The following is a 13,322-nucleotide window of genomic DNA, read 5'->3' on the forward strand; positions in this document are numbered from 1 at the left end:
ATTGACATTTTACATATTAATCCATGTAACCTAACCCCAATAAAATAGGCTACCACTTTTAATGCTCTGATGCAAAGTAAACCACAATTTCTGTTGAATAATATAACACATAATTAATATAATATAAATAATACTGCATGTAGCTGAGGGGCTAAGGACTGTAAGGTGCTAGCTGTGGCTAATGAGTTGAACCTGGGCCGGGTGTTGTGGGTAAGAACACCAAAATCGAGTTTAACAGATTTATTTATACAAGCATATGAAGAGGGGGAGCCAGATCTTGATTAGCTGTATTAAACAGTGCTCTCTGTGCACAAATCGAAGATGAGCATGAATATTAAGTGATATCGTCTTTGCTTTATGTCCTGAGGAGTGTCAGCATATGAGAGTGTGGTGAATCACACTCATAACAACATAAATGACATTAAAACTACTGGCTTCCCCAAACATCAACACAATGTTGTCATTGAATACAGCAGAACATGAAACATAATTCAAAGCTTACATGTATAATAATTATACATAATTACACAATTACACTGTACTGGATGAAACTCAAATACTACTATACTTCACATTAGCATCCATTTTGTGTCATAACTCTTTCCACATCGCTATCTAAGCAAACAACAATCAACTAAGCCTGAGTAACAGTGCAATTTGTAGTACTCACTTTCTCTATGGACGCACACAACTTTAAACACTCATAAAGAACATAATGAAGATCAAAACTGCTTTTAGTCAGGGAATTTCACGGCTCGCTCTCTCTGAAGATGACGCTGATGCAAGACTGGAGGTGCGTTCCATTCGACAGGGTCCCTACGCAGTGTTCACTGCTCCCTACTCCCTGAGCACGGTATATCAGTTGAAGTGTACTTTACTGACAATAACCGCTCATTTGGAACGCTCTGCAAACGTAATCAAAGAAAGTAACCGATGGGGTGGCGCAGATTATGATATAAATATAAGACTACATTCATATTTTAATTTTTATTTACAATCACATTAAAAATATGTACACTATACATAAAAAAATCATTGAGTACTATATAATGAAAAACGTATGTTTATTAAACACTTTGACAATTGCTGCTATTACTGGACTATTAACAGAATTGAAGCCCTGCTGTCATGCAAATATGAAAATAACTTTTATTTGGTTAACTGTATAGCCAATATGTGTTTTTAATAAATGGTCATATAATTGCATAGCGGTCTCGTGCGCCTTCTTCCTGCGCACAGCCGTATAGTAAACACTGAGGTAAATAAAGTAAAATAAAGAAAAATGGCAGAGCCTCGTCTGCTTCTAGTCACTTTTACATTATCATACCTTTTTACAATCCGTAATGAACATGAACGAAGACAGCGAAGACGGCCGTTCTGACTGGTGATGACGAGCTGCGCGCAATGACAGTCGGGGGATAATCGCTCTCCACTTCCTGTGAACTGATGTATCGATGTTCCCTTATTCCCTGTGCCATGCTCAGTACCCTTCGAACTGAACATGTTCGCTCCCTTCGGATTGGAATCTCACATGAGATGGCGGAATACCCTGTGAAGTCCACTTCGCAGTACACTTACGGTCGAACGGAACGCACCTTGTATTGCGGTGTGCGCTCGCGTGCTCTGAAGCATCCTACCGTATGAGCTGCAACCGGGACGAGAGCGCTCTTATCTATCCGCGTCGTAAATCGGTGTCATTAGTGAGACTTTCACACACTGCACACCTTTTAAATGTGTCAAATGTAAAATATGGTTTAATACCATGTAGCTTAGAAAATATAAGCACAGGCTCAGGCTTGACATTTATCCTGCTTGAATTTGTTCTAAGAAATGCACATAAATTCATAAATACCAAACTTTCATCCGTGAATAAATATAAAATATATTAAATATTTAAACTATAGTGTTTTTCTTTAATTTTCCGTGACTGAAGCAGTCAAATGTAACACATCAGCGAGGTAAAACTGATGTCTATTTGTGAAAATGTGCTTTGATGCGCTTGTTTGCTAACTTAGTTAAAGCGCCACTCAGCGGTCAAAAGCTGCAAATGCACTTTACAGACGCCAAAGCGGTAAAAAGGGCCTTTTGAATGTCTACCTACTGTATATACATGGCACTACTGCTCTGTAAGTATGCTCAACGGCTCGTAACCCTCCCTCCCTCCCCATTATAAGCATGAGCACACTACTGCGCACATTTTGGCTATCGTCTTGTTTGTTTCAGATCACTAAGGCTTCCAAAAATCTTAGCGGGCAGGGACCTCACTGCTGAGAGACACCCATCTTCATAACCAGGCTACAGGATAGACGTCCCACTGCCACATCTACATGATTATCACTGTTTGCTTTAAAGACTTTTAATAAAGTCTTAATTGTTATGTATTTCCAAATTCATGCTTCCAGGGGGTTAATGTTACAGCTCTTGTATGAACCGTTATTCTGGGAGCAAGAACCCCCATAAGGAACCATACAGCCAAAGATAAATTGTGTTAAATAAACTCAAGTAAACTTGCCAAAGTGGTTCCTGTCTGAAATGTACTTAAGTACAGTAATGAAGTAAAGCTACTCTGTTACTGACCACCACTGATCAACAGGTACAAATCACAATGCTAGACAGACTAGTAAATATGTCTACATTTTCACTGGAGTCTTATTACAGTAATCACAGTAATGAAAATGATTATATTAAAAAAAAATCAACATATGTGCTTCAAAAACTTCCATTTATATTGGAAATGTGATAATAACAGCGTCACAGTGAAAAGATGATCTTCATTAGTCATGTTTGTTAATCACTGTTTGATAAAAAGATAATGTGGTAAAGGAGGAAACAAAATCACCTTTAATAATAGCAGTAGTAATAATAATAAAAACATTCTGATTTTGATTTCAGAACAAGTACAAAAATAAGTAAAAAGTCCAGCCATGAAAGGAGTATTAAAATAACCGTAAAATCTTATCAATTTAATTATCAGAATGTAGCTCACTGCAGTTTCAAAGCTATCATTATCTGTTTGGTTTTAATCAGTTTTTGTCATTAAATTGAACTGTGTGATGTAATATAGTCACATGCTTTTTTTATGCTTCATCTTCAGTTATCAGTATCATATTTTTTGTGCTGTGATATATTATGACAATAATGTATGATGATCAGAGTGATGATCTTACCTCAGTGTCTCCAGTTTACATCGAGGATCCTCCAGAACAACAGAGAGAAGCTTCACTCCTGAATCTCTGATTGCTTTATTAGACAGATCCAGAATTCTCAGCTGTAAAGGGATTGATCTCAGAACTGAAGTCAGAGCTGCACAATCTTTATCTGTCACACCACAAACACTCAAACTGTAGAGAGATGAAAACAAGTATTAAACAAAAACAAATAAAAAAGGTTAAATAAACTCATTGTAGCAAACTCATAGTGTGCAACAGAGAAAACATTCATGTTATTAATAATAAAAAGGTAATAATCAAATTTGCGATAAATAGCTTTACCGTGGATCACATCCACATAATTTAAGTACTAACTCATTTATAACATTAAACTTGTTGGTTTCAAACTAATCCACGTTGAAGAAATTGACTGGCAGGTACTTTAGAGTACAGCTTGTCGCTAAAAAACTGCTAAATAATTTAAATTGGAAAAATTAACTAAAATTAAAACTATGTACTTACATTTTAATTAATAATTTAGTACAACGTAATTATTGTGTACATACATGTTTTTACATTGTACTTATGTATAAAAAACTACATGTAATTACATCTGTATTTAATTTATGTAATTACATTTATAATTACACTGTTGACCCATACTTTACACCTTAACCCACCCTTAAACTTACCCATACCTCCAACCCTCTCCCTAACCTTACCCCTATCCCACCTCAATAGCAGCAAAAGTGTTTTACAATACAATATGAACACAATAAGTACATTGTACTTATTTATTTATGTAAATACATAGTAGTTAAGGCCGCCTAATATAAACTGGGACCTTTAAATTAATTAATTTCTGAAATTAAAAATAATAATAATCAAGGAAGATTTATAATGTTGTCATTAAAGTATGTGTTTCAAGTATGTTTTCATATTGCTCCATTAACTCATAATATTATTATGAGATTGTGATGTTCTTTTCTTTAACAGTGAAGTGATTGTTCTTGGAGATACTTACTGAACTTTAATCACAGGCAGCAGATACTGAAGAACATTCAGTTTTTTACCTTTATTGTTTTCTCCTACAAATTTATTAATATCAAACACGTCCAGCTTTTCTTCTGATGTCAACAACACAAAAACTACAGCTGACCACTGAGATAAAGAGAGTTTGGCTTCCTTTATTGTTCCAGATTTCAGATACTGTTGTATTTCCTCTACTAGTGAACGATCACCCAGTTCATTCAGACAGTGGAACATATTGATGGATTTCTCTGGAGAGTAAATTAACCTGATCTTCAACTTGATGTACTCGACTGTTTTCTCATTGCTGTCAGATCTGCTAATTGTCTGTTTCATTAGTCCTTGTAGAAGAATCTCATGAGACTCCACTGACAAACCCAGAAGGAACCGCAGGAAAAGATCCAGATGTCCATTTTTACTTTTTAGAGCCTCATCCACAGCTCTCTGATGCAGCTCAGATAATGAAACATATTGAAACCAGTCCTTAACTTTAGCCCACCAAGTCTGTTTGGTGATGGGCTCAAACACATTTCTGTTGTTGTTTGTACAAGAGAGGTGTGCATATAGAGCTGCTAGATGTTCCTGAATGCTCAGATGAACAAAGCTGAACACTTTCCCCTGATACAAGCCCGACTCCTCTCTGAAGATCTGAGTGCACAATCCTGAGTACACTGATGCTTCTGTCACATCAATGCCACACTCTCTCAGGTCTTCCTCGTAGAAGATCAGGTTTCCTTTCACAAGCTGCTCAAAAGCCATTTTCCCCAGTTTGATGATCATGTCTTCATCTGTCACCTTCTTCTCATAGTCCTTCTCATGTTTGATGTCGGCCTGAAGGATCAGGAAGTGTGTGTACATCTGAGTGAGAGTCTTGGGAATCTCTCCACTCTCTGCTCGACTCAACATCTTCTCCAGAACAGCGGCTGAGATCCAGCAGAACACTGGGATGTGGCACATGATGTAGAGGCTCCTTGAGGACTTCAGGTGTGAGATGATCCTGTCGGCCAGACTCTGATCACTGATTCTCTTGCTGAAGTATTCCTCCTTCTGTGGCTCATTGAAGCCTCGTACCTCTGTAACTCGATGTATACACCTAGAGGGGATGAGATCAGCTGCTGCTGGTCTGGAGGTGATCCAGATGAGAGCAGAGGGAAGCAGATTCCCCACAATGAGGTTCACCAGCAGCACGTCCACTGAGACTGATTCAGATACATTACACAGTTTCACTTTGCTCTTAAAGTCCAGAGACAGACGACACTCATCCAGACCATCAAAGATGAACAACACTTTATATTTATCACTCAATATTTCAATTTCTTTAGTTTCAGGGAAAAACACATGGAGAAGATTTAAAAGACTGGGTGTTTTGTCCTTCATCAGGTTGATTTCTCTGAAAGGAAGTGGAAATATGAGCTGGACGTCCTGATTCTCTTTCCCTTCAGCCCAGTCAAGGATGAACTTCTGCACAGAGACTGTTTTTCCAATGCCAGCGACTCCCTTTGTCAGCACAATTCTGATGGCTTTGTCTTGTCCAGGTAAAGGTCTAAAGATGTCACTGCATTTGATGGCTGTGTCCTCTGTTGCTTCTCTCCTGGATTGTGTCTCAATCTGTCTCACCTCATGCTCATTCTTGAGCTCTCCACTCTCACTCTCTGTGATGTAGAGCTCTGTGTAGATCTCATTCAGGAGTGTTGGGTTTCCCTGCATCACTGTTTCCTCATACAGATGCTCAAACTTCTCCAGCAGATTTGATCTAAACCTGTTCAGGACTTCATGACTGGAAAATTAGAATATCATATTAGTTAATGAGCACAATGTCTTTCTGTATTCTGTATCATAATCAAATAATCTTTTACAGAAATATTAGACCTGGGATCAGTCTTTGTTTCTTCACTCTTATATGGTTTATCCATAGATGTATCACTCCTCATAGACACACAGCTGGACTCTGATCTATTCTGATGAACTCAACTATAACAGAGAGATTAAAGTGAATCATCTCAATTACCATATTTAACAAAGTGTTATGTATGCAGCTAAATGTTGTGTTATATAAAGACTGAACCTCTAGGGGGCAGCAGTGTTCTATTATTGGTTGATGTCGGTATTCAATAAAGCAGTTGAAGAAGCAGTGAACCAAGAAAACAACGTGTGCGTGTTGCTCTATATGTACTAGATAAAAGCGTTTATCTATAGTCCTGAGTCAGCAACATAATATAAACTGGCGACGAGTTGTGTAATCCGGAAGCCTTTTCACTGTATCGGCAAGAGAAATGCCGGTGTTGGTCAAGTTTGGATAATAAACGAACAACCACGCTAAAACAGCACCGAGCTAGTGAGTTAGGGTTAGCTGTAAAGAGTTGATGGATCAGTCTTCTTCAGAAGAGTCTAACGTTACAGTGACAGAGACTAGAAGCAGACACATCATGGCTGGAATAATTGGACATATGGATCCTTTCGATGAGTCCGGTGAGCAGTGGGCAACGTACATTGAACGTTTTGAGCATTATGTCTTAGCTAATGAGATCAGGGACGCAAAAAAAAGTACCAGTACTGTTGAGTGTGCTCGGATCAAAAACTTACGGACTGCTTCGTAGTTTAGTTTCTCCCGAAAAGCCTGGGGAGATGGACTATGACAATAATGTGGGAGCGTTGCAGGCTCATTTCACTCCAAAGCCACTCGTAATTGCGGAGAGATTTCGTTTTCACAAGCAAAACCAGGGAGAAGGAGAGACAGTGGCGCAATATGTGGCGGTATTGAAAGGACTTTCAGAACATTGTGAGTTTGGTGCTTACTTAGAAGATGCACTAAGGGACAGATTTGTGTGTGGACTTAAAAGTGAAACTGTACAGAAGGCGCCTTTTGACAGAGAAAGATCTCACATTTCAGAAAGCAGTCGATTACGCGATATCGGCTGAAACAGCTGCGCGTGACGTGCAGCAGTTAAGTGGCTCCCTGAAAGTGAACGCGGTGTTTTCTCAAAAATGCTGGCGTTGCGGGAAAACTAATCATAATGATGAAAACTGCTGGTACAAGGATCGTGACTGTCATCAGTGTGGGAGGAAAGGCCACAGGAAGCGCATGTGCAAAAGCAAAGTAAAGAACGGTCGTGACCGACAATGGAAACAGAAAGTGGAAAAACCTGAACAGAAATGTAATACAAGTAAGCGCAGTGTAAAAAGTAAAAAGAAGAGAATTTATCATGTTGAGACAAGAGACGATGAAAGTGAAAGTGTTCCAAAATTTTGCCCACCCTGTAATGTGCTATATGCTCTACGACCACGAGTCGAGGCTGAACTAAAGCGACTGACAGAACTTGGAGTGATCTCACCCGTGGAGCACAGTGATTGGGCCATGCCCGTGGTGCCTGTCAGCAAAAAGGATGGCACAGTAAGGCTCTGTGGAGATTTCAAGATCACCATCAACCCATCTCTGTGCTGAACTATAACGGACGTTTCACTCCCGATTTAGCTACTATCATGAAACCACTGAATGATCTGCTAAATAAAGGGAAGAAATGGCAGTGGACGTCAGCCTGTGAGTCAGCGTTCCAGACATCAAAAATTTTACTTGTTTCACAGGAAGTATTGACCCACTACAATCCTAAACTGCCCCTCGAGCTCGCATGTGATGCTTCGCCCTATGGGGTTGGCGTAGTGCTCTCGCACGTCATGCCTGATAATGAGGAGAGACCGATAGCCTAAGCATCACGAGCGCTCAGCAAAGCGGAACAAAACTATGCTCATATTGAGAAGGAGGTGCTAGCAATAGTTTTCGGAATATGAAAGTTTCACCAGTACCTTTATGGTAACAAGTTTGATCTAATCACTGACCATCGCCCGTTGACCTCCATCCTGAGTCCATCGAAAAGTACACCATCAATGGCTGCAGCTCGAATGCAGTGTTGGGTGCTCCTCCTGGCAGCTCATGATTACACCATTCAATACCGAAAAGGTGCCTTACATGCAAATGACGTTGGGCATAACTTTTACACATCTCAGTTAGAAAGGTATTTTACACATCTCAGTTAGAAAGGTATTTTACACATCTCAGTTAGAAAACCTACCAGTCAGTAGCACCGAGATCAAAGGAAACACCTTGGCTGACCCTATCTTGGCTCGGGTCCTAGAAATGGTCTCAACTGGTCGTTTTCCAGCTGCTAAGGATGCAGGTGACAAGCTGTCACCCTATCTGCAGCGCCAGCATGAGCTCACAACCCCACAGGGATGCCTCATGTGGGGTGGGTGAGTTATCTTACCACCTAAGCTGCACCCTCGAGTTCTGAAAGAGCTCCATTCATCACATCCAGGTGTAGTGAGAATGAAAAGCCTGGCACGCAGCTATGTATGGTGGCCCGGTATAGACGCTCAATTGAAACTACAGGTCAAATCTTGCCATTCCTGTCAGAGCGTACAAAAAGAGCCTGGACTAGCACCTTTACACTCTTGGATGTGGCCATCCAGTCCTTGGGAAAGGATACATGTGGACTTTGCAGGTCCATTTGAAGGACATATGTACTTGGTCGTGGTGGATGCACATTCAAAGTGGCCAGAGGTGCATATCATGAAGAGCACCACTGCCTGCATGACCATTCAAGTGCTCAGGGGACTGTTTAGTCGCTATGGCATTCCACACATCCTTGTGAGTGACAACGGTCCGCAGTTCTGTGCGGAAGAATTCAGTACATTCCTGAAAAACAATGGAGTCAAACACATCCGCTCAGCGCCATACCATCCAGCCACCAATGGCCTGGCCGAACGGTTCGTGCAGACTTTCAAACATGCTTTAAAGGCATCCAAAGGCACAGCACAGGTGCATCAGCGACTTGAGGTGTTTCTATTAACATACAGAAACACCCCCCACGCAACAACGAAAGAAACACCGGCAATGTTGTTTCTTGGACGCAGGCTGCACTCTCGATTGGATTGTTTAAAACCAAGTGTGGCTGGAGCTGTACACAGGTCACAGGATGCCCAACAACAACGGCGCCAGCATCACGCTAAAGACAGACAGTTTGAGGTAGGAGAGTCAGTTCTTGTCCGTGATTATAGAAAGGGGGAGGAAAAGTGGGCACAAGGTGTGGTGAGAGAAAAGACTGGACCGGTGTCGTACAAGGTGAATGTGGGATCGCCAGGGGTATGGAAACGGCATGTGGACCAGATGTTGAGACGCCCAGATACAGAACCTCAGCAAACTGCAGTGAATCATACTGTAAGCCCACAGGTGTTACTACCTCCTAGTGATAGGGGCACCACACTGCACTCAAATACTCCTTTATTAGAAAAGAAGAATGTTGTGATGTGAGTGAGGTTTTTTTTTTTTTTTTTTTTTTTTTTTTTACAAATACGTGTGACCAATATTACATAATGTATCATAACATTTCAGATAAAGACAAAGAAATGCCTATAAACACTATACAGAAAAAGAATTTATAACTTTAGAAAATACTAAGAACATTATTCTGATACTATAAAATGGCATAAACATTTTTTTTTAGAAATATTATACCTGAGATCAGTCTGTGTATCTCCACTCTTAAAATGCACTGGATGTTCCATAGACCAATCACTCCTTAGAGACACACAGCTGGACTCTGCTTCTGATCTCTTCTGATCAAATGAACTATAATAAACACATTTCATCCTTTATGATGTGATGATAAAATACTTTATGGTCTTTTTGTTTAAATAACATTTTATCTTAAAAATAGAGACATTAAAACACAACGGAGACTCTCATTTACTATCAATAGTGATTTAATTCAGTGTTTATTCAAAGTACCTGCATCCTGGAGACAAATCTTCATCTCTGGATGTTAGTGTGTCATCCATGATGAACCAGAATGTGATGTCCAGCACTGACTCTGAATGAAATGACAAACAAACACAATCTAAACGGATCCTGAAAGAAACAGATCATCAGTTCACTCAGATACACAATAGTGATAGTTGTGTGTTAACAGCTGCTGAAATAAACCACATACAGCACCAAACACCAATGAATCCTCGTTAAATTGCTTAAATTAAAATATCAAAAACATATCAAAGAGCTTCTTCGCCCTTCACCTCTAAAGCGGACACCTGCACCTTCATCAACATTTAATTAATCTACATACCATTCACAAACTCCACCGGAGTTTAATTTACTCGTAAATAAATGTCTTTTCTTTTATAAAGCTTCCTATGGAACACATTTAGAATCCGTATAGAATCGACTCTGGCTGTTTAAAATGGCAAAACTTCAAATCTACTTTTACTTTCATTCTTTATTTGTGTCGTAAGCGATGAAGTAAGGGAGCGTCTTTAAACTCCACACAGAGTGGAAAACGTTAACGATGTCAAATTATACAAAATAATTTAAAAACACATCTGCATTTCTAATACAGCTAAAGGTTTTATTAGGCTCACAGCGAGATTATATATTTATTTTTACAGGTAGGCTGGTGGAGATTTCTTCATTACCTCTCAAGTTCTCCCTATGAAAAAAAGGTATTTGTTTCACTGCATCCATCCATCCTTACCTTATTCCTTTTGTTCTGGGTTCTATAAACTTACCCAGACATTTTATTAAGAGCATATAGGTACATTAAAGGTACATATTAATACTTTTTAAAGTGTGTATAGTATTCTGTACATTTTTACCCCCCCAGTGACAGATTTTGTACCTTTTTTTTTTTTACTAGAGTATACTGAAGGAGTATTGTTAGGATGGATGCAGTGAAACAAATGCAAAGTCTTTTATTTATTTATTTATTTTTATTTATTTATTTTTTTACTTTGCAGTTTGATGATCAGAATGAAGTGAGATTCAGGATCTGAGGAAACTGGACATCTCTGTTCACATTACAAACACTGTATCCAGCCTAGAGGAAAATAAATCAGAAAGTAAAGGGAAGAGAAGGTGGAGCGATTGGGTTTCAAGACGTGAGGTTGTTATTCATCATACGTTTAGCTATACTTTATTTACCACAAATATGTATATTACGATAGCTTGTTTCAATACGCTCATAATTTTATCATAGTTTATTGTTGTTGACAGACACACCGCATCTGCATCGAAGGCGAAGCCCTCAGAGTTGGTATCTGCGTCCTTTTTGTGCAATACAGTACAGAATACATCCTTTTAGTATAATAATTACTACCACCTATGCTATTACAACTGTTCTTAAATCAATTCACAATCTATGAAGACAATTAGACAAAATAAAATAAAAACTCAAATTTAGAGTTTGTTTCTACCTTTCTGTGGTGTCCAACTAATGCAGAGTATATTCAACACACTGGTTGTGAAGAACCCTTTCCAGAGAAATATAGAAGGAAATGACAGTGTAAGTTATATTGTTTTTAATCCATTGATTTATTTCTATCAACATAATCACACACATTATAACAATAACATGTAATCTTTATTTGCTGGAAAATAACAATCAGTCAAATTAGTGTTTTTAGCACACCTGACACATCCCTAAACCGGAAATATAAAACAGAACGTGCTCCACTTGCAGGTTTGTGTAAAAAGCCAGCTAGTGTAGCAGATGTAAGCACAATGTGATATGCATCATTTATTTTTGCACTGTTAATCAATTTTACATTTTCACTTAGTGCAGGTCAATGTAAGGAAGATACTACAGACATCATTCAAATCTTTTTTTTTTTTTTCACTGCCTGACCATCATCTTAATGTTTCTGCAGTTCAATGTTGTTGTTGTTGTTTTTTTGTTATTATAATTTTTTGTTATATCTAAAGCACCGTGTTCAATAAGTATTTATATGTTCCTCATATCTGTCATGGTTTAAGAAATATCTGTTTCTGTTGTTCTGATAAAGGAACCTTGTGTTGGGGAGGATTCAATGTCTGTTGAGATCAATGTAAATGTGCTACAAAGTGAGTATCAGAAACACATCCAGACACCTCGACTGTCAAAGACCACACGACAGGAACATTCTCAGATACGCTGAGAAAGCATTGAAGGAATGTCTGTGGAGGATGTAGTCAAAAACTACCCATACTTAAAGGGTCAGAGAACGAGTCAGTCTGTTGTTCGTTATCTGTCACAGCAGTTCAGTCAGTGTACTGTTTGAGTAAATGAATTACTCCGGGATATTGGTTTGTTTGAACTCAGAGGGAGTGTCAGCCACTTTAAAGAAGTTAACAGTTTATGTCATTTGTGGATTAATGCTGATTGGAGACGCGTTACATCGAATGATTCGTTCACGAACCGGATATCACAAACTGCTTTGTTTTGAACTCTATCACACAACAGACACGTAAGAGAAGACAATGCTGAATAAAGTCGTTGTTTTTGCTATTTTTGGACCAAAATGTATTATTGATGCTTCAAAAAATTCTGACTGACCCTCTGATGTCACATGGACTACTTTGATGATGTTTTTCTTACCTTTCTGGACATGGACAGTATACCGAACACACAGCTGCAATGGAGGGACTGAGAGCTCTCGGACTAAATCTAAAATATCTTAAACTGTGCTTCCAAAGATAAACTGAGGTTTTACTGGTTTGGAACAACATGAGAGTAAGTTATTAATTACATAATTTTGATTTTTGGGTGAACTATCCCTTTAATCTCTACTCAACAACAATTCCTCCCACGAGCAACAAACAGGCTTCCCAAGCAGCCATTCTTAATTGCCGTGCTCCAAGCATGATCTCCAGGATATCTCTCCGGCTGGAACTGTCTCAAAGCTTCCTTTCCCATCAACCGACCCGCTGTCCATTCACAACTTAATATCTTACACTCATTCCTTCCTCAGATCCCCAAGTGCATTTCTAAACCTACTTGCGAGGGATCAACTATTCCTATGAATAACCACTGGCTATGATTGCCCAGCTTCTCTATAAAGGCTTACGAAAACAAGAACCTGCGTTAACCCTCTAACGCTTGAACTATTCAGCCTCTGCCTCCTTTCCGTATGATCAGCCATTCTGAGCTCAATCAAGATGCCCTGATCAACCTGACCATCATCCCATTCCCTTGACCCCTTCATCCTCTTTCTACTCTTCCCAGACTCTCTGTTCAATTAACAGTTTTATAGCTTGTTTGTGGTGTGGTCCTAGTTAGTGAACAATGTATTAATGATTAGTTCGACTTGGATGACTGCAATCACACAATCAATCAATCAATC

General features: G+C 39.1%; 2 protein-coding genes across 6 annotated transcripts in view; both read right to left on the reverse strand.

Annotated features, from left to right (window-relative positions):
- Window positions 1-10,446, reverse strand: part of LOC113113543 (NACHT, LRR and PYD domains-containing protein 3-like) — a 45,203-nt gene extending 34,757 nt beyond the window's left edge. The window contains exons 1-6 of one of the 5 annotated variants that reach the window (XM_026279801.1): window positions 10,295-10,439; window positions 9,961-10,042; window positions 9,688-9,785; window positions 6,048-6,149; window positions 4,174-5,955; window positions 3,168-3,341 (exon numbers count right to left, since the gene is read on the reverse strand). In XM_026279801.1, coding sequence (XP_026135586.1) covers window positions 3,168-3,341; window positions 4,174-5,955; window positions 6,048-6,109 — 2,018 coding nt within the window. In that variant the 5' untranslated portion in view covers window positions 6,110-6,149; window positions 9,688-9,785; window positions 9,961-10,042; window positions 10,295-10,439. Of the gene's footprint in view, window positions 1-3,167; window positions 3,342-4,173; window positions 5,956-6,034; window positions 6,150-9,687; window positions 9,802-9,960; window positions 10,043-10,294 lie in introns of those variants that run through there. The other 4 variants (XM_026279798.1, XM_026279799.1, XM_026279800.1 and 1 more) reach the window with 4 other exon arrangements.
- LOC113113542 (NACHT, LRR and PYD domains-containing protein 12-like) overlaps window positions 1-13,322 on the reverse strand; it is a 245,285-nt gene that overhangs the window by 96,104 nt on the left and 135,859 nt on the right. The window lies entirely within an intron of this gene.

Source organism: Carassius auratus, chromosome 14 (assembly GCF_003368295.1).
Source record: "Carassius auratus strain Wakin chromosome 14, ASM336829v1, whole genome shotgun sequence".
Lineage (NCBI taxonomy): Eukaryota > Metazoa > Chordata > Actinopteri > Cypriniformes > Cyprinidae > Carassius > Carassius auratus.